The following is a 21,129-nucleotide window of genomic DNA, read 5'->3' on the forward strand; positions in this document are numbered from 1 at the left end:
GACAATCTCCAGTTTGTGTTTGTTGTTTCTCTAGTTTTACGCAGGAGACGAGGAAAGTTTTTGACCACCCAGTCCGTGGGAGGGAGGCTACTCGGCGGCTCATGTACGGCAAGGTTCTCGTAGTGTGTCTGAATTTACTGTTGCCTTTCGGACAATTGCAGCCGAAAGCCACTTTAATGATGAGGCGCTCCAGGAGGTCTTTCGGGGGGGCATTAAATAAAACTCTCAGACGAGTTGGCTTCTAGAGACGAGCCCACAAGCCTTAATTAACTCATTAGTCTCGCTACTAGGCTTGATTTTTGACTTTGTGAGCGCCAGAGGGAACATTCCAGGCTTTGGACCCCACCTGCTTTGCTTCCTCCTGCATGTCAGTGTACTTCCGTCCCCACTCCGACAGCCACACCACCCACTGGCGCTGACAGCGAACCTATGCAGCTGGGGCGTGCTTGGCTCACTGAACAAGAGAGAACGCGCAGGCGCTGTGCCAATCTATGCCTTTACTGTGGAGGAAAGGGGCACTTTATCACCAAATGCCTCCCGCTGACCGCGAGATGGTCAGGTTCACCCGCCAGCAAGAAAAGGTTGGTGAATCTGACTCCCCCTCCCCAGGTCGTTTCCAGCTCTCTGCTGCCTTTGTTTGGAAAGATCTGTTGATGCCTCTTTCTGAACCTGCAAGTTCCACTAGTACTTGGTTTGCGTTGGCTAAAAGTCCACAACCCCGACATAGACTGGTTAAAAGGCAAGATCACTTCCTGAAGCGATTTCTGCCACAAGAACTGTTTGAGATCTAAGAGACCCGCCAGCACCCCTCATCAGCCTGAGCAGCCAGACCTCTCCCTCGTTCCAAACTGTTATCATAATCTTGCCCCCGTTTTCAGTAAACATCACGCCATGTCCTTCCCTCTACATAGACCATATGATTACGCCATTGACCTCAAGCCTGGTGAACCCCTCCCAGGGGTCGGTTATTCAATATTTCTCAGCGGGAACGGCCAGTTATGGAGGACTACATATCAGAGTCATTGGCTGCAGGAATAATTCGACCATTGTCTTCCCCTGGAGGGGCAGGGTTCTTTTGTTTTGGGACAAAAAGGACAAGACACTGTGTCATTGTGTGGACTACAGAGGATGTAACAGCATTACAACCAAGAACAGGTACCCATTGCCTCTTATTGGCTCTGCTTTCACCCTTCTCCATGGTGCCACTGTCTTCACCAAGTTGGACCTTGGCCAAGCTTGCTACCTGGTCCACACATCCAGGAGGGGGACGAGTGGAAGACTACCTACAACACCCACCGCGGCCATTATGAATACCCGGTTATGCTGTTTGGTCTCTCAAATGTCCTTGCAATCTTCCAGGCATGTGTCCATGATGTCTTGAGGGACATGATAGGCCTGTTCACTTTCGTATACCTTGACAACATTCATGTGTTTTCCAGTTCTCCGGCTGAACATGATTGCCACGTGCGGCAAATGCTCATGAGGCTTCTTGAGAACAAGCTCTACGTCAAATCTGAGAAGTGTGAGTTCCACGTCCCTAAAACAACCTTTCTGGGATACGTCATTGCCTCGGTGGAGCTTCAAATGGACCCAGCTACGGTAACTGCTGTAACAGATTGGCCAACACCCTACTCCTGTAAGCAATCACAGCATTTTCTTGGCTTCGCAAATGTGTATCGAAGATTCATAAAAAACTGCTCTCATTGCCGCCTCTCCTCACAGCCCTCACGTCGACCCTAAAGTCCTTCCAGTGGTCCAGCGCAGCTGAGACAGCTTTTGGAGAACTGAAGAAGCGTTTTGTTTCTGCTCCCGTTCTCATCCACCCTGACACGACTCGACAATTCATCATTGTGGTGGACGCCTCAGATATGGGTGTGGGCGCTGTGCTGTCACAGCGAGCCGAAGCGGACAGTAAGATGCACCCCTGTGCATTCTTTTCACGCAGGCTGTCCCCAGCCGAACATAATTACAGTATTGGGGACAAAGAACACCTGGCCGTCAAGCCAGCCCTCGAGGAATGGCAACACTTGCTGGAAGGAGCAGACCACCCTTTTGTTGCTTGGACCGACCATCAGAACCTGGAATACATTCGATCGGCCAAACCTTTGAACTCCATACAGGCAAGGTGAGCATTATTCTTTGACCGTTTTGTGTTCACCTTGCCTTATCGCCCAGGGTCCCAAAATACCAAGTCTGACGCTCTGTCCCATCAGTTCACACCTGAGAGCGACAAGTCGGAGCCGGAACCCATCTTGTCTCCAACCTTTTTGGCATCCCTCACCTGGGAAATAGAATATGTGGTAAAGCGGGCCCAGCAAGGACAGCCCGGCCAAGACAGTGGTAATTGCTGGTTTGTTCCTGCCTCTGTCCATTCCCAGGTCCTTGAATAGGGACATTCCTGACCTTTAACGTGTCACCCTGGGATCCGCCAGACATTGGCATTCCTCCGTCAGCGCTTCTAGCGGCCCTCCAAGGAAGAGGACACAAGGGCATTCGTTTCAGCTTGTACAGTGTGCACACAGGGTAAGTCCTCCTCCAAACCTGTCTCTAGTCTACTACGTCTGCTCCTTGTTCCCAGTCGTCCCTGGTCGCACATTGCTGTGGACTTTGTCACGGTTCTTTCTCCTTCTCAAGGTAACGCCGTCATCCTCACAATTGTGGATCGATTTTCCAAAGCTGCTCAATTCCTTGCCCTGCCGAAGCTCCCATCGGCGAAAGAGACTGCTGAACTCTTAACAATGTCTTCCGTTTGCATGGGATCCCCTATGACATTGTGTCCGACAGAGGCCCCCAGTTTTCTTACCAAGTGTGGAGATCCTTCTGAGCAGGCCTGGGCATCGGGATTAGCATATCCTCTGGGTACCATCCTCAAACAAATGAGCAAGGGGAACGGGCCAACCAGCAAACGGAGTCCGCTCCTCGTTGCATGACCCACTCCAACCCAGCTTCTTGGAGCACTTGCATGGGTCGAGTATGTCAACAACACGCTGCCTAGCGTCTCCCTGGGTATGTCTCCGTTTCAATGCTCCCTGGGCTATCAACCCACGTTATTTCCCTCACAGGAGGCTGATTGCACGTCCCATCAGTCACGCGCCATCTACAGATGTGCGCCAGGTCCTGGAAGTTGGCTTGTTCCGCCCTGCTGCGTGCCTTGTCGAGGTCGCAGGTTCGGGCTAATCACCATCGCACTACAGTGTCGGTCAGAAGGTGTTGCTTGGTTCTCGTAACCTTCCACTCAGTGGAGTCCAAGAAACTGGCACCCCGTTCCATTGGTCCCTTTGAGATTGTTGCCATGGTGAGCCCGTGTTCTGTCCAGCTGGATCTCCCTGCTTCTCTTCGAGTTCATCCTACCTTCCATGTGACCCAAGTCAAGCCAGAGTCTTCAAGTCCTCCGGTGCCTCCTCCTCCACTCCTCCTTGTGGTCGATGGGCATCCCACCTGCAATGTTCGGAGGCTTCTGGATGTCGCCAATAACTGGTGGACTGGGAGGGCTACGGGCCAGAAGAGCATATCTGGATCCCTGCCCCGCCTGAGTGTGTGTGTGGGTGTGTCCTTCTGCAGGATTGGAGCGACGAGTGGCGCTGGGGCCAGGTACAGGCAATCATCATCATCATCAGTGCTGTGTGTGTATATAAACTAATCCCCAACTCCACCTCGTCGCCAGATCAACACACTCCATCACGAGTTTGTGCATCTAGCCGGTCAATAGTATTTCTGCCTAATGTTTTTTGATTCTGATTTTTGCCTCATTTGCTTCCTCAGTTGCTTGTAATTCACCGCTTGCCTGCCTCGACTCCCTGTGCTACTGGCACTGCTCCTTGACCAGCAACCCACACCTTTGACCATGGTTTTACCCTCTGCCTTCAGTTAATACATCTTTGTCATCCCATTCACCTGTTTGACTCATCTCTGCATTTGGGTCCTTCACACACACAGAATACTGACAATTTTAGTGATGTATATTTGAACGACAATTCAAGTGCACGGCGGAGCATTCACGCATGACATGCATACTCGAGGATGTCGCAATGTGTCTACTCGCGCAAATTTTGGCCCCCCACAGATGATGATGGCCGACACTGTGCGTTATCTGCATATCGGCAGTGGTGGTCCTGGCTTATGCAATTTCACTTCGGTAGTGAGCATTGATTTCAGCATTTGACATATTACTGTATGGCTGAGCACTTTTGAACTTAGAACAGCTTAAGGACTAGAGTAATGCTGGCTGAGTTGTTTCTTGAGTCATCATAAAAAACAAGAGACCCTAAACAAAGAAAACATGGAGTCTCGTTCCCAATATACTAGTCAATCACAGCTTTTGAAGGTATATAGCATAAATAACTTTTTACCCACTACCTGTATAAAAACTCTATCCCTTCACATATCCATCGATGATGGAATATGTTGCTGTAAAATACATACACTGTATAGTTAGATGTTTTTTGAGGTTCACCTTACCTGAAAATGCGATCAGAGGGTTGTTCTCCCATCACAAGATCAAAACCACGCTGGAAGATGGTGTAAGGCCAAGGCCTATGATGTGTATATATATATATATATATATATATATATATATATATATATATATATATATTTTTTTTTTTTTTTTAAAGAGAGAGAGCGAGAGAGATCGTAAGAGACAAAATGCTAGAAATGAAATAAACCTCCTGAAAGCAAGAGCACTGATATTTTGTGTATTGCATCCTACTGATGTAAAGTAAAAAATGTCTCACTTCAAGTTATTCCTCCCAGTCAGAGCCATAAAATTGACATAATCAGGATAAGTGGTGTATCTATACAGATTGACACCTGTATGCTGTGTATGTCTATTTGATAAATAAATGAGAGAGGTGGTGTCACTATAAGATGCCAATAATAGACAGCACACATAACATAATTTTAAAAAACAATGTTTGATCTCAATGACAATTATTATTTTCTCTTGTTATGCATCAAACAAAATTGAAGACATTTAATTTCCAGTGACTGTAACAAACCAGTCACCTACTGACATGCAAAATAAATAAAGATATAGAAAATAAAAATGGAGTGGGGGGTGACAGAAGATCTTAAAGACTTAATCACACATTAATCATAGATGGATGCCCCTTCATATCATTTACTGTCCCTTTGACATCAGACAGACGATCCTTCATCAGAAAACGTTGATGGGAAGGAAGGATAGGTTTCTGTGGATGCCCAGGGCCACCTCCCTCCCATCAGCCCCACCTTTTGCACGCCACTGGGATCAATCAGTAACCTAAATGAGATGAGAATGTGTACTTACCCCTGATTGGGCCCCCACTCACTACGGATGCAGAGGTGCTTGTGGACTGGGTCCTTCATGTAGCCATTAAGGCAAATGCATTCTCCTGTCAAAAGAAATACACTGGTTCAATTATGCATCATTACAGCTAAGCAGAGACACCTTCGTTATGTGGGTTGCGCACAAACCAATTTTGAATAATTTGCAGTGTTCTCATTCCTCATTCTGGCTTTGACAAAGAATATCAAAATTCTTCTTGAGATCAGAAGAACTGATGAGGTCCACACAAAACAAATGTTTTTGGTGAAGTTGGCTTGGAGCACACCATTAAATGAGTTCCTTCATCTCCATTTATTTAGGAGGGGAAACTCAATTGGGTTTGATTTAGTTTCACAGTGGATGATGGGATATATTTGATACTTTACTTTCTGAGTGCTTCCAACTTTTATTGTGCATATGTCAAAATTTGCTCAAAGCATATTATTTAATTGATGTTTCATGTTTTTCTCCAGAGTTGGCTCCTGGACTGTCATTGTCAGTATGTCTGAATCCTTCACTGAGGTCAATGTAAAGAACAGTGCAGTGGCCGATGGCGCTTCCACCAAAAAGAAAGCAAGAGTTGCCAGTATCCCCCTACCCAGCCCAGCACTGAAACTATATAGGTCATGTTTGTTTTTCTTGTTTTCCAAGATGTATTTTCTGTTAATCATACTGTGAATGACTTGCTCTGTCCTTTTCTAGCTGTTGACCACAAAAATTTGCACCATTTCAGAAACTGCAATTTTACACTGCATTTTCCCCATCAAGGACTCTCAGCCCTGTGCCGCAACAGGAGATTCGTGAGGGGACTAGCACACACCTGCCTTCTATGCTAAGACAGTGGATTGGAGGCGCTGCCTCAGGCTTTGAACTTCCTCTTTATCATCATCCTTCTTTGCTTCTGTTTGAACTGGGGCACTATTACCTTTGTGATTCACTGTGACAGTTTCCCACAATACTGAATTCATGCCTCCGATAAGTTCCACAAATCAATGAGTGAATGGCTGGAATTATCATTTAATGTTCCTTAAGAATTCCAGATTGTCATGTGTTAACTTTCAGTTAAGGTTTGCTGAAAAGTGATTCCTCAGAAATGCTGATTGTTTTTCAAGAGTTTCAAATAAATGCGGAAGCACTGGTTCATAACCTGAGGTGACATGTTTCATTAAAGTTGTGAAGCTCCTTCTTGTTTGTCGTTTGTGCTTCCATCAGCACTTGACATTTTTCCTCCACAGTTGTTTTTATTGTTTGGTCAGTGTCTGCTGTTCCATGGATTATTTCCATTATCTATACAGAAGAATAATTATGTTGAACCACAATTCCAGCTGCATAAGTTACATCCAGCGAAATCAGTGCTTGGGCCAGATTTGAATCCAGAGGCAAATCCATGTCTAAGAGAGACTGTGCATCCATATTTCCAGCAACGGGCTCTGATTTATTATAGCCTTGCTTGGATGTTGCTATTTCCATTAAGATTCTAATACTTTATATACAAACCCCAATGACAATGAAGTTGGAAGACATTGTGTAAAACATACATAAAAATGGAATACAATGGCTTGCAAATAATTACAACCAAAAGTATTAAACTGAAAGGTAAGGTATTTAATAGGGGTGTAACAAAAAACGATTTGAACCGGAAATCCGGTTTTGAGTTTAACGATGCAAGTGCACCGGCACACAGACTAATGAATCGGTCAATGGGCTGGCCAAGACGTTATAAATCGATTTTATGTTTCTGATAGAGCTGCTCAAAACTTTTTATTTTATAAATCAAGCAAAACAGTCCAGTTGCGATCGGTTCAATGCCATGAGAAATTTCCTGGATGAATGAGAATATTATTCACAAGCGAGTTGACTCTATTAAGTCATGTGAGACTTTGCCCGGGAGACCTGTTTGTTTGGCGTGGGTGGAAAAAAAAAAGGCACGTGAGACTTGTCACAGTTACAGTATGTGACGTCAGATAGCGCTGCACTTTCAGTTTGGGACGGAAGTTGAATGGAGACGCGGTCACGCGGACAAGATTTACAACTTGATCAGGCAAGTTTAATGTACAAAGTATAGAAGAGATGTTTATTTTAAATGGACAATGGAATGCTCGATAAAAGTGTTGCCATGTACAAAGACTGTCAACCGTAAGTACGGCAGATGTACGTACACGCTTGATGAGCCAGTGAGTGTTGGGCTGCCAGATCTTATCGGGGTTGCCTAACGAACACGTTACGCTACAGGATTGGCCGGAAATTATCCAGTTAACTTCAAACATTGGAAAGAAAATATTAAAGATGTAATTTAAACAACAAAATGTACGGATTGAAATTGTAAAAACGTAAATAAACCTAAGAATATAAACGCAAGATATAGTGAATAAATAATAAATACACAAATTAATTGCCTGAGATGTGACAAATATTGTCAGTTTAGATTGTTAATTGTTCCTATTATCATTAAGACTGTTTTTGTGATTTATTGTGATTGTGAACAGCTAAAAAAGAAACATAACCAAATTGAATCATACATTTCGTTAGCGCTGCAGTAGTGACGTCACCGGCAAGCGCAAAGGCGCTTCTATCTATTTTATTATTTCTTCAATCTTAAAGTATCCTGCTTTTATATTCTTAGGTTTAAGCACATTTTTACAATTTTAGTCCATACATTTTGTTATTTCAATGACATCTTTAATAATTTCTGTGAGTATGTCGGGGATCTGCTGTACTTGTTTAAAAAAGACTCATTTGATAACATTGGTACCTTACCTTGTGACTGTAACAATGTATGTGTTTTCCAAGTTACAAACAGTCACTTGTTTTTGTTGCTTGCCTTTGCTTTGAGTTGACTTGTGAAAATAAATTCATCTGAGAGTTTTTGTCATGGCTATTCACAAAATATGACAAATTGAAACTTTTGACTTCAAAAATGATTTTGTGGGAATATGGAGCTTGATGGATAGTAGCAGAATTAATACATTTGTCTTACACACGAGACAAAATGTATTTTCCGTAACTGGTTTGCCGATAAGAAATCCAGAATATAGTATTGCATTTCCTTATTTCTTGTCCCAACTGATGAATGACGTTGACTGCACATGTGCACATTTCACTTGTGCAGTCTAGATACTAATAACACAAACATATGCACACCAAAGTATAGTAAAGGTGGCCGTGAGCCCACAAAGCAATGGTAGCCACAATAACCTGGTTTCAAGTTGTGCAGCAAAGGAGGCCCCATGTGTTAAAGCATCCCCCATCTCTTTTAATGGATTGCAGAAGCAGCACAGATGTTGCCACAGCGCATCTCAGCTCTCATCTGTATCTTTTCTTGCAGAAAAGAGGATTGGACTTAAGCTATCTATAGCAACTCAGCAATCTCCCTGCAGCGCCTGCACACATGTACATGCAACCATCCAGACAAGCAGGCAGGCAGGCAGGCACACATACACAGTGGTTTTATCATGGATACATATTGGGGAAAAGTGCTAAATATGAAAACTGAATACCAATTGATGGCTGCAATGGAGGAAATGTGAAGCTTTAATAGGCTTAAAAATGTAAGTTCAATTGCTGCCTTAAAAAAATTAGTTAATTAAAAAAAAATGTTTTTTTCAACTCAGGAAGCTAAGTTGTAAAAGTTCCCAACTAAAAATAAATTAGTATTTGAACTTGATATTCTGAGTTGAATGAATTACTATACTTGCAAACTTACAATTATATGCTATTTCAACTCACATAATTCAGTTGTACACGTTCAATTAATGACAAATTGTTGTTTGAACTTAAAACTGAGTTGAAACAACTCACAACATTACATTATCCACTCAAGAAAACCTGATTTCTTTTGTCAGAGGAATATATATTTATATATCCTTTTAACTCACATTTTAAATTTAAATTAACAAACTATATTCATACCACTTGCCCTTTCAAGTTAAGTTGACTTGTGTTTTTAAGGCAGCACCACAATACATTGTGAGTATGAAAAAAACATGGCGGGAAAACTCACATTAAGTTATCTTGACACATTTAAATTGACATTTCATTGAAATGGCTTATAACCTTGAGCTGCAATGTCACTAACTCACGAAACTCATTATCTTAAGTGGAAGTAAATTATAAAAACAAGTTATGATAGCTAATTGACGGTATAAAATTTTACAGTACTTTGAGAGAATGAGAGTTACAATTTCATAAAAACTTGCTTGAAATGGAGATATTTGGAATACAGTTTGGCAATGGCTAAGAAAAGCCTAAATATTAAGCGAAATCATATATACACAAACAGACAGTTATCTTCAGCACTGGCAGAATTGACATCCACCAAACACAATGTTTTGTCAATTTTGTGATGAGACGATATCAAGTGAGAAAAAAAACATCAGACATTAGCAAAGTGACCTTGTTTGTCTTAATACTAGGGGGAGTTCATAGGATGTTTTAATGAATACAATAAGGGAGACAAGAGCTTGATGAAAACACTTTTTACAATTTTATGTATTTCTTGGAATTAGTACATCATATATAAACAAAATGTATTTATTTTTTTTCCACATCGGGATCCTACGGAGCCCCTAATGTGACATGGTAGGGAAAATATATATATATATTTGCGTTCCCTTTCAAAAAAAAAAACTTTGCGTGATTGTGAGATAACGCCCAGGTTTTTCTGCGAGAGGACGCTTTTTTTGTTGTTATATGAGTTGATGCACTTCCGGGTCATCTTCCATTTGACCAAAAGCAACGGGGATGGAGCGTGTACAGCAGGGGGAAAGCTTTTCCGAAGTGACGAGGAAGAAGCTGCACAGCAGTGGAAAAGCTTTCCCGCTGTTGTGCAGCTCCATCCTCGTCGCTTTTGGTCACACGGAAGATGACCCGGAAGTACATCAACTCGTTTACAAAAAATTGCGTCCTCTCACCCAAAAAAACGTTTGCGTTATTTCGCAATCTTTGCGAGGGGACGCAAATGTTTTTTGCAAGGGAACGCAATCTTTGCAAGAGAAGGCAAAGTTTTTAGTGAGGGAACGCAATTTTTTTTCCCCCTACCATGATGTCACCTTAGGGGCTCTGTAGGATCCAGAGCCAAGCCGCCTCATATTAATAAACAATTGTAAATTACCCTGCTATTATTTTTGTATTGCAGAATTTCTTTGTTAGTTTGTTTTGTTGTGCTATTATAATATGATTGATACTTTTATTTTGAAAGATACAGGAAAGGGTCTCATGAACTGGTGGGAAATGATGTAACTAGCCGACGTACTGCCATTAGTCGCGCCATCTTCATAGGCAGAGGACTTGTGCACCACAGAAGAACAGAAATCTGAAGTTTACGGTTGATTCAGTGAACAATTTTAGCATCTGGTTGAGAAAGGAACGAGGTGTGTATTAAAGCCATGTTTATTGTTAACTAATGTCGTTATGTTTCACATTGTGTGATTTACTGCGTAGTAAAAAAATATATACCGTTTTGGTCCACTAGGGTGTGCTGACGCACATCGGTAAAAATTTAGCAACGCTGTAGGTCAAGGTTCTGTATTGTTTGCTGTGAATTTGTATTTATGTATGATTATTTTTGTTTTAAGGTAGTTACAAGGGCAAATGGCAAGATTTTAAATGTTAAATATACACTGTCAATTGTATTCAAAGATGATATTGTTAAGGCTATGAAACTTAATCATTTAAGGCAATTCATTTATGATACATGGCTTGAATGTTGTAAGAGGATACACAGGGCATGTCGTTTGAGTTATTGGTGGCATTTTTTGTTTTTGTGTTGTAGCTCTTACGGTGTGCTCACATAAAGGAAAGGGTAAATAAAAGTTGTGAACCATCAGTTGGAGAGACCACCTTTATTTCAACCCAGGATGCTGCAATAGGAAACACAAATTATTCTGCAAGTAACTGCACTTTTCTAACACTGAAAACAAAGAAGAACAATACATATTCACTCATTGTTATTGTGTGGTTTCTTGTTTTTGGATGGGGAATTTTTTTAAAGATTATTAATTCATTAATAATTATTCATCTGGGTGAATGAAGGTCATTAAAAACAAAATCAACAACAGTCTATGAAGTAGTAATCTTTAATAGTCCTAGCAGAATTAATCAAGATTTATGTAAAAATATTTTGGTGACCTGTAGTACTTAACAGATGTTTAATAGATAGGTTATAGATATACTATTCTGTTTTACAGTGAGCACAGTTGATTTGGCGGAAGTAAAGATCCCAATATAATCACTAGCAGAGAGGGAATGACGAGCTCATTAAACAACACAATTTCTACAATTCTGTTTTATCAGCACACTGTTCTCATTATTTAGATGTTGAATACGGTTGCTGTCTTGAATAAAACATATGACGTACAGTAGCTTCACATGACTACAACATGGTGTGTAAGGTTAAGTATCATACATTTGACTTTTTTATTTCAAACCTGTTTGCTGATTTTTGGTAATTCAAAGGCAAGCTACCTCATAACAGCCTAGACAAATTTATTCTGCATCAAATAGGGCTTTCCACCCAATACACTCTGTGTCACACTCTATGTAACGCTATTATTACAGAAAACTATGCAGTAGTTTGCACATAAAACAACTGTCACATTTCTGGGGGGGTTTTCCCTTAAATTAAATGTCTCCAAGTTTGAAATGTCTCCATCGAGTTGAGTATGATTTAGCTTGAAGGCAGTTATGAATTTCATGCTTACATGAAAAACAAGTTTAATTACATGTACCATATTTTTCAGACAATAAGTCGCACTAGTCCAAAAATGCATCATGAAGTAGAAAAAACTATTATACAAGTCACATTTTACTGTAAATTGCATTTGTTGGGGAAATATTTTACAAAACACACCTCACATCCATAATAATATCCCTTTTCGTCTATCACGTTCCAGTTGGATTTAAAACTTCAACTTCTAACTAAAGAAAAGTGTTTATTTTTGGTTTAAAATTGCTTACATTAACTCAAATTCACATTGTGGTCAAAGGTAGAATCCTGGTCGGTTATTGCGTCTTTCGGTGTTGCAAATAGTAAGCCCTTGTGCCAGATCAATGGATATTGTCACATGCACTGAAGGTGGCAGTATACAACAAGGGTATTTGCCAACCGCCAAAAGAAAGTTAAAGAAGAAATACAAAAATGAAGAAGTAGTTATGGCAACTAATGTGTGGCCTATGTCATTAGTTTGACATGCTATGACGGCAACAAACGAAGAGCTAATTTACCCAGCTGGCTCGCTAGTTTAGCATATAGCATCCCCCACAACAAATAATTTTCAATTTAGAGCAGCAAAAGATGCAATAATAAATGGGATTCTACCTAGCCAACACAACTACGGAACAGTAATTTAAGGCCCAAGCTCTAATTTTACTATATACAAGTCGCACCTGAGTATAAGTCACAGGACCAGACAAAAAATGAAAAAAAGTGTGACTTGAAAAGTATGGCATACCCGGTATATTAAAGAACAATATCAAGCTAAATTACAACAAAATTTAATGAAAGAGTTAATATATTTTTTTGTTTTAAGTTTCAAACTGTACATGTACCACACAATAATTTGTTCGTTTAATTATAATTTTGAAATTTACACCACAAATACTATAACTATATGAATCCCAAAGACTATACTTATAGCTAAAAAAGTGCCATATAAATAGCAGTCCATTCCATAGTAAAAAATATAAACATAAAATTAAATTGTAATATTATCCTAGCTAGTGATTGCCAGCCCTGGATTATGTGGTGTGACTTGATGAGTTCAACAACACAAATCTGCACATCACTAGTCATTCAATGTTTATCATAGAGCACTCATAAGCCAAGGTACTTTTGTACTAAAAATCAAATGTATATTATTCCAGAAATACCAATACAATTCCAATAAGTGACAGCATCGTTCTGTAACTTTCCTTTGTGTCTGTCTAGTTTTATTTAATTTTGTTTTTATTTTACAGCAGATAACCTCTCCTCAAAATTGCATGACAATTAGGAATGGTAAAACGCTACTAATACAATGCTAATAGAGTTGAAGAAGGTTTCATGATGGTGTCAGTTTGAACCTGTAACAAATTGGTAGACTTTATAACTGGGTTTGAATGTAGTAGAAGGCAATGGGAGCTGTTAGAAATCATTCAAAGATTTCCTGCGTGTTCAAAATAAAACTCAAAGTTGAGATCTCGTGAAGAAGTTTTCTGGCCAGCTTTTATTATTCAGAAATTTCCGAGCCACTTTGGATCCTTGCTCAATCAGCAGTGACCACAAAGTGTGCCCTCTCTTTCCGCTCTCCCACACTTATACAAAACAGTGAATAGAAAGAATACTCCCCCCTGTCATCTTGTCCTGTCAGCAGAGTGAAATACACAACTTAGAATAATAATCCAGTTCCTATCTCAGTCCACTCCAGATGTGGGTAATTAATTGGATCCCCGGCACCTCCTTGCACCAGGAAATTTATGGACAGACCTCTGCTTGCACTTTCAAACATCCCCTCATTTAGATAAATCAGAAACCTTACTTTCCCAGGGAAGAGAACAAAGACTATAGATTGACTAACATATGAATTAACTGTTGTCTTATTATTACACAGCTCTAACTAATATCAAAAACGGTTAAAATATAAATTGAAACAGAAAAACAATGTTAATAATCTAACAGAGCCAAGCCCAGATAAAGTGCACCTAAGCTCTAATAAGATTGTACTTTCACTTGTGGATGACATTGGGGACATTTCATGAAAAAAAATGGCAATTACACTTATCAGTAAGTGTGCGGATCTGTGCCCACCATGACAGTTTAGATTGTAAAACTCAAAACTAACAACAGTCTGCCATGGCAAACATAGACTCAACTATTTTGCTACACAAAAAATGCAACTCATTCGGACAAGACATCCCAAAAATGTCCTCCTCTTCTTTTCTGCTCTGCTTTGCGTTTCCCCAACTCTGTTATTGTGATTCCCAGCGGAGTGCTGAAAGACCACTAAAAGATTGCAGTGACTTAGTGGCTAAAACACAAAAGGGTTGTGTCTGTGCTCGGCATGGCCTACCGAATGTGTCTAAAAGTTTTATAATCAATCATACTATGGCAGATTTTTATTTCTAATTTTTTGTGAAGAGGGCTGTACAGAATGATTGTAAAACACTCGCGTGTATTAAATAAGAACAAGGCTTACAAGGTAAAGCCTTTAAATTTTAGTATATAAATTGTTGCGACTCTGGAGTGCCTGCCCACCATCAAGTGTGAAATTACACAACAAAGTAGTCATTTTTTGGTCATGTTTAAGTATGTCCATGTGTCTGCTGCATGCACTACATACAGAGATGTACACATTAAGTGGCAAGTGTATTTTGGTGTTTTGATGAAAAAGTGCTGCCTCCATGAGTGAGAATCAGGGTGGGATTCAGTTCGCGACAGCTTTGCAAAAGTGCAACTGCAGTTGCAGGGGTGACGATTCCTTGCTCTGCAGCTGTTGGCAACACTAACACTCAAAATAGAAATGCACAGGGTAAGCAGTGTCTCATTTACAATAGACTAGACCATAAAATGGGATGATTTCAGCGAGCTTGAAATGTAGTGGTGGAAAAAGTGTGCTATTATTATTAATCCTAGGTGTATTTTTTGAACATGTTTTCACTAAATTGTAAAAAAAATACATGACTCATTTAAGAATTTTTAGAGGTATATATTTTTACTTAAGTGGATACCTTCTCAAGACTAATACAAATTTCAGACTGACAGATAAGTCAGAAGCAGCACCGAAGTATGCATGCAGTATGTTAGCCACTCCACCTGTAGATTCAGCTTGGAGCTTTGGGCTGGGACATTTTAACAAGTTTTTTTGTTTTTATCATTAAATATATGTTTTGGGTTCTTATAAAGAAGGAGCTGAAATTCCTCTTCAATTTAAGCCAGGGGTGTCAAACATACGGCCCTAAAGTATAAATAACACTGCCCTAATGTTGACTGTTCTAAGGCTCACCTGTTTCCATCTCTCTTTTTTGTATGTAGGTGAATATGTGCATGTGCGTGTGTGTGTGTGTGTGTGTGTGTGTGTGTGTGTGTGTGTGTGGATGTGTGCGTGCGTGTGAGTGTGTACTCATTAGTTCACCTAAAACCTATTAAAAATCCCATACCGTTCACCTAAATCGTATACTTCAGAATCCAGCTAGAGTCGTGAGGTTGTCAGGAGACCCGAGGAAGGATCAAAGAAAAGAAAGGAAACCTCACCTGTTTCCTGATCACACTGGTGCTCACAGGGGTCCAGCAGGCGTCGTCCACACAGTTCATTCACCCATGGTCCACTAGCATTCTGCTGGTAATACAGCAAGATCTGCGCCGGGTTCAGCCAATCAGATGCATCCAATTGACTTCCCTGCAGCAAAATAAACCTTGACCCTGAGGACGGGGGAGGACAGCAAAAATACATAGATGAAGAAAAGTGTTGAGTGGGCAAGAAAAAAACAGCAGGCTACATATCAATAATGAGCAGCTGGAGAAATCAGATATTGTAACTTTTGCTCAAGTTGATGTTCTACAATAAATAACAGTTAAAACAATTGTTTTCATTTGGCAGTTTATCTTCATAGGAATAGGGCAAAAGCAATCACATAAATATATTGCCTTAATCTACAATGGAAAGATACACCAGGGACAGTAAATATATAAATTTAGGGGGGAATTCCGCCTTTAATGTTGCAGTAAAAAAAAAAAAATGCTTAAAGGATTACTCAACAGTAAATCAGACTTTTGCTCCACCACTCACTAAAGCCTAATTTCCACCGCCGGTATCTACTCTACTCTGCATTTAGCCCCCGTCTCCACCAACAAATCTACCAAATATACTCTACTCGCTTTTTCTGGTACTCAAAGGGAGTGTTGCCTGGAGGACCATTGAGTTGTGAATGGGGAGAGGGATGGGCGTGGTCTGGCTGTGATTGACAGCAGCAACTCGCTAAGAAGGCATTTAAGGAGGCGTGTACGAGACTGAGCCGGTGGGTGGCGGGGGCGACTATGTCACGATCCACAAGTGACGTGGTCTGCAACTTCTTGTGTAATGAGAGGACAAACAGCCAAATTCTGTTTATCTCAATGTTTAAACTTAAGATGGCACAAAACACACTGGTTTTTCCCCAAATGCAAGCTTTCAACAAACATTCACTGAAATGACCAGTGTATGGAGACAGCATTTGTAGACACCAGTTTATACAGTTTATTAGCAAAAAAGTTGATTTCGTGTTGAGTTACCATTTAAACCATGTCAATTGTGAAAGTATGTTTGAACATGTATGGATGGTTATCATTAAATTGGAAAAAAAAATGAGTAAATGTATTGAACGGTCACAGTCAAGCAAGGTGAAATGACACACAAAAATACATTTCATAGCTTGCAATCATCAAAGACTCTTTGAAAGCCACAATGGGAAATAAACGCCCAGTTGATATGGTCATTGTGTTGGTTCTAAATGCATTCACAGCAGGAGGACTGAGTTCCTCTTCACAGAGAAATTGACACATTCATTCTGAGTGTGTGTGTGTGTGTGTGTGTATTTCATCTTGTCAGATGCACAGATAAAAAAATAAAAAAAACTGGCAGGTACATGCCAGAATTTACTTGACAGCGTCAAACATAATGTTCTGCTTTAGTTTGTCCCAGGCACATTTCACAAATGTAATGTAAAATAGTTTTCTCTATTAAAATTAACTTTTTATTGTGTTTGTTTTAGAAGGGACATCTTCACTTTATGCACATTTTCTCCCTCTGAATCAACAAACATATTTGTTCCAGTTATGTTTAAAATAGATGGCACAAAAGACCCATTTGGTAACAGCTGGAGTATGAGAGCACATTAAAAGTTGAAAAATGAAAATCCATGAACAAATTGGAACATTATACTGACTCATGAACATGGACACACCTGAAAAGTATGTAACAGAGGGAAATTAGGATTGTGATTTATAAAATAAAATAAAATCACTCCACCAAATTGTGCTGCTTTTTTTTTTGTTATGAAGCAGAAAGAAAAATAGTGATGCCAATCTAAGGATGACTGGTACACTGACACTCGATGCAAGAAGTGGCAGGGGGCAGGCTGTATTTCAGCTGGAAATACTTCAACATCCATCAAAAGATGCTTCCGATTTGTCCCATTCTACAGAGTAGCGTCCTGGGGAGGCAGCATTAGAAAGAATGATGCAACATGCCCAAACAAGCTGTTGAAGAAAATGTGTGCTATTATTGGAGCAGAGCCAGAATCCTTAAGATTTGTTGCAGGGCCCTTTCTATTGCACCCTTTGCACATTTAGACCAGTTAAAACCAGTTAAGACCAAGTTTGGTACACATACTGGCATTAGTTTAGGCCACACCTCCTGTGAGTGTTGACTAAGACAGTCTATGAACAGGGAATCATTTTGGACAGCTTCGACCTTCTGCATTTGTGTGGTTGGATTATTCTAGAGTTAATCTTTCTTGGTATTCAATTTGTTAGACCAGTGGTTCTTAATCTGGGTTCGATCGAATCGAAGGTGTTCGGTGAGTCAGTCTAAGGGGTTTGGCGGAGATGAAGACACACACCCAACTCATATGATAATATGCCTCGCTTGGGCATTATTGGCTGCAGGTGATCAAGCCACATTGCTTAGCCTGCTTTATCTGTGGTGCAGAGGATTTGATAGGCTCAGTAGTCAACTTGTGAATGTTGTGATGGTACGACGTGTTATTTCTTTATTATTGTAATCTGTTAATACTGTATTTGTTGAGCAAAAAAGGAAAGTGGTCTGACGAATATGTGCAACATGAATGGGCTCTTTGCACAAATCCACTACTTCCTGAACTCAGTACCACTCCTTCATTTCCTGTCTTTCATGATTGGACAAACTGATTAATCCAGGTGTGTCTGGCCATTGTCTTTGTGGTTACTGAGGTCAAGCACACCTGGATTAATCAGTTTGTCCAATCATGAAAGACAGGAAATGAAGTGGATTTGTGCAAAGAGCCCATTCACCTGTATAACAGAACATAAAGTGTTCCACAGGGTTCATTTCTAGGGCCTCTGCAATTTTCAATGTATCTGCTTCCACTGCTTTCCATCTAAAACAAAAACAAAAAAACTGCGGTGGTTGTTTTAAAGTGCACTATAAATATAGAGTTGAGTTGTGTGACGGGAGTCAGCGTCCTAATTGCATAACTTGCAATGTGCAGTTCGAGTCCAGCACAACTAGCTATATTGCAAAAGTAAAGGAGCACTAACGAAAACATAACGCTTTCTGAATTCAAGTTGAAGAGAGCCATATTTGATGAAAAGGCTACTCTCCTTGTTTGTTTTGTTCACCAGTAAAACCTAAACCCCTGTCTTGAATAAAATAAAAAAAAATACATTTTACTTTTCAATAACGGGTTCTGTAAGAACCACTATGTTAGACTTTGACTTGCAGTTTCTGGTCATTTAGTCATTCATAGTAGGGCGAGCATTAAAGATAAAAGAGCCAGCAGAAGATCGGACGGAACCTGACCTGTGTGCTAAAAGAAGTTGCAGCAATTGAAAACTTTTACTGCAGTAAAAGTGCCTCTCCCTTGACTAAAACTACTACAGTCAATGAAAAGTTGAGTTTAGGTGAAAAAATATGAAAGCCAGGTTCACCTCTGTACTTGTGCTTGCTCATCCGGACAGCAGTAAGCAGTTCATGGTGGATGTTCAAGCAACACTGAAGTTTGAAGTGTTTTCTCAACTCTGTGTCTGTGATCAATATCATTATGTGAGCTCTTTTCCCATTTTGTTTGTACTTAAACCTATCACTGAGGATCTTGTAACACAAAGCTATCTGATGGAAGAGTGCCGCAACTTCATGTTAGCCCCAATAGGGTGGTTGTCATGATGACCTGCAACATTGAGGTCATCAAAGTGGTCTCAATCTCACTGGTATCTTAACCAATCTTGACCAGGTAACAAGTGCCAGTGATTGTGCTATTAGTAAGCCTGGGAAAGTGTCACGGTATGCTGTAAGCAGGCAGGACATCAAGAGGGTTTCCGGCAAGTGGCTCTCGGCTCAGCATGGTGATGCGGCGAGCTCACCCAACCTGCCATCTGCTGCCGGTTATCTGCATCGCATAAAGTTGACTTGTTTCAGGGAGTGGTACTGATTAATTTCCATATATTTTAATGGGAAATTGTTTCGTTTCACGAACAGTCTCGGACCAAAATAAGTTCATGAACCAAGGTTCCAACTCTAATTGCTTTTGGTGGATTTAAATATAGACAGACAAAATAGACAGGAGAGATCAAAGAGCTTATTAATCAGATGACAGTTTACAGTGGCCCTCAATCAAATCTTATGTGATGACAACAACAAAGATCTCTTCATTTTACAAAGACTGCAGCTACACAAAATGTGTCTTAGACTACTTTGGATACAGATTAATGTGTCCGTTTGTAAACATTCAACAATGATAATACTATTCCCTCGCCTCAGTCAGATGTGCAGTTTACACTCGACAATAGCATTCCACCCCCACCCCCCTATCTTTTGTTCTGTTTCTAAATCAGTGAAGATAGTGTTATCGCAAGTAAACAAACACCTCCAAATAATTACTTCCCCTGATGTGAACAGCCAAAAAGAAACGGAGTTAGTCTTAACGGTATTTGTGGGCAGACGCTTGCCCAGCTGTTGGCATTAATAGCTTATTCCCCCAGTGGAAGAATACAGATTTTCATTTGATTCACTGTGACATCAAATCAAGTCTGATAAGATTGTGGAGACATTTATGGAAACATTCTAAATCGATCCTGGTTTTGTAATTCAACAGGCAAATTCGCCATCTTTCATCTCTCCTTTCAAAGTTTCCTCCATGGACAACTCCCTTGAATTTTAATGTCTCCCTGGCGGGCTGAAGTATAACATTGGCAAGCAGCAGCTCCCTGAATCAAATCAAACCTCCACATGATAGATGAGTGAGGCTAGTCAGTCTATAATATATCGGCACTGCCAGCTCACTCGTGTGGCTGTTGAAAAATGCCAATGAGCAAGAACCTCGCATTTGGCCACAGATATTTGTTTGATTAAAAAATAATAACAATATCCTTATTTAATCCTGAGTGGAGGCCCCAGTAGTGATGAGACAGTGGGGCACAGCAAACGCAAGGGAAATCTGTTTTTATTGAAGACATATTTTTCACAGTTATTAACATGTCTGTGACATATGATTCTCAAAATATCCCAATGACAAAAAAAATATCCAAACTCATATTTTTCTAACATATTTCTAGTGGAGTGAGCTCATTTTAGGGGTGGAGCTGTCTCATGCAGTGAGCCAGCCTTCTTCCCATCCTATACGTTGCTAGGCTAGTGCTGAGGCCGGCTTTCACTAGAATGACAGCTAGTGGTAGTGACAGCTAGTCTAGCATCTTGCCAGCACGTTAGATGGGCCCAGAATGTGGAAAAACAAGCAAGTGCTAAAACCCCTTCAAACACATAGATGGTTGCAGTGGACATGACATATTTGCATGTCTAAACGCATAATTTGGATGATGTCAACACTTCAGGTTCATAATTGGATCTTACTAGCCAATCACAATTTCAAGTGGATTTGCATGATGTTCATGTTAAAATTTTTGCATATAAGCTTGGTAAGTTTACAACACGTTACAACCATAATATCCTGGCGTCCACTATAACAACTAAAAACAAGAGATAAGATCCCATGTTGTTATGTGGGAAAAGAGTCAAACATTTTACCCAACAGAATGCCGGTCTGAAGGGGCTACAGAAAATTAAAAATATTAAAATATTTTTACTTGCAGATGCTTAGTACACTGTAAAAAATGTCTGTAG

General features: G+C 40.3%; 1 protein-coding gene across 8 annotated transcripts in view; it reads right to left on the minus strand.

Moving 5' to 3' along the window:
* Positions 1 to 21,129, minus strand: part of astn1 (astrotactin 1) — a 309,454-nt gene that overhangs the window by 189,754 nt on the left and 98,571 nt on the right. For all 8 annotated transcript variants that reach the window (XM_086094600.1, XM_086094593.1, XM_086094620.1 and 5 more), the window contains 3 exons: positions 15,531 to 15,698; positions 5,288 to 5,372; positions 4,459 to 4,533 (listed from right to left, as the gene is read on the minus strand). In XM_086094600.1, coding sequence (XP_085950726.1) covers positions 4,459 to 4,533; positions 5,288 to 5,372; positions 15,531 to 15,698 — 328 coding nt within the window. The remainder of the gene's footprint in view (positions 1 to 4,458; positions 4,534 to 5,287; positions 5,373 to 15,530; positions 15,699 to 21,129) is intronic.

The sequence above is a fragment of the Leptonotus elevatus genome, chromosome 1, assembly GCF_054856555.1.
Source record: "Leptonotus elevatus isolate MCC_2025b chromosome 1, RoL_Lele_1.0, whole genome shotgun sequence".
NCBI classification, from domain to species: domain Eukaryota; kingdom Metazoa; phylum Chordata; class Actinopteri; order Syngnathiformes; family Syngnathidae; genus Leptonotus; species Leptonotus elevatus.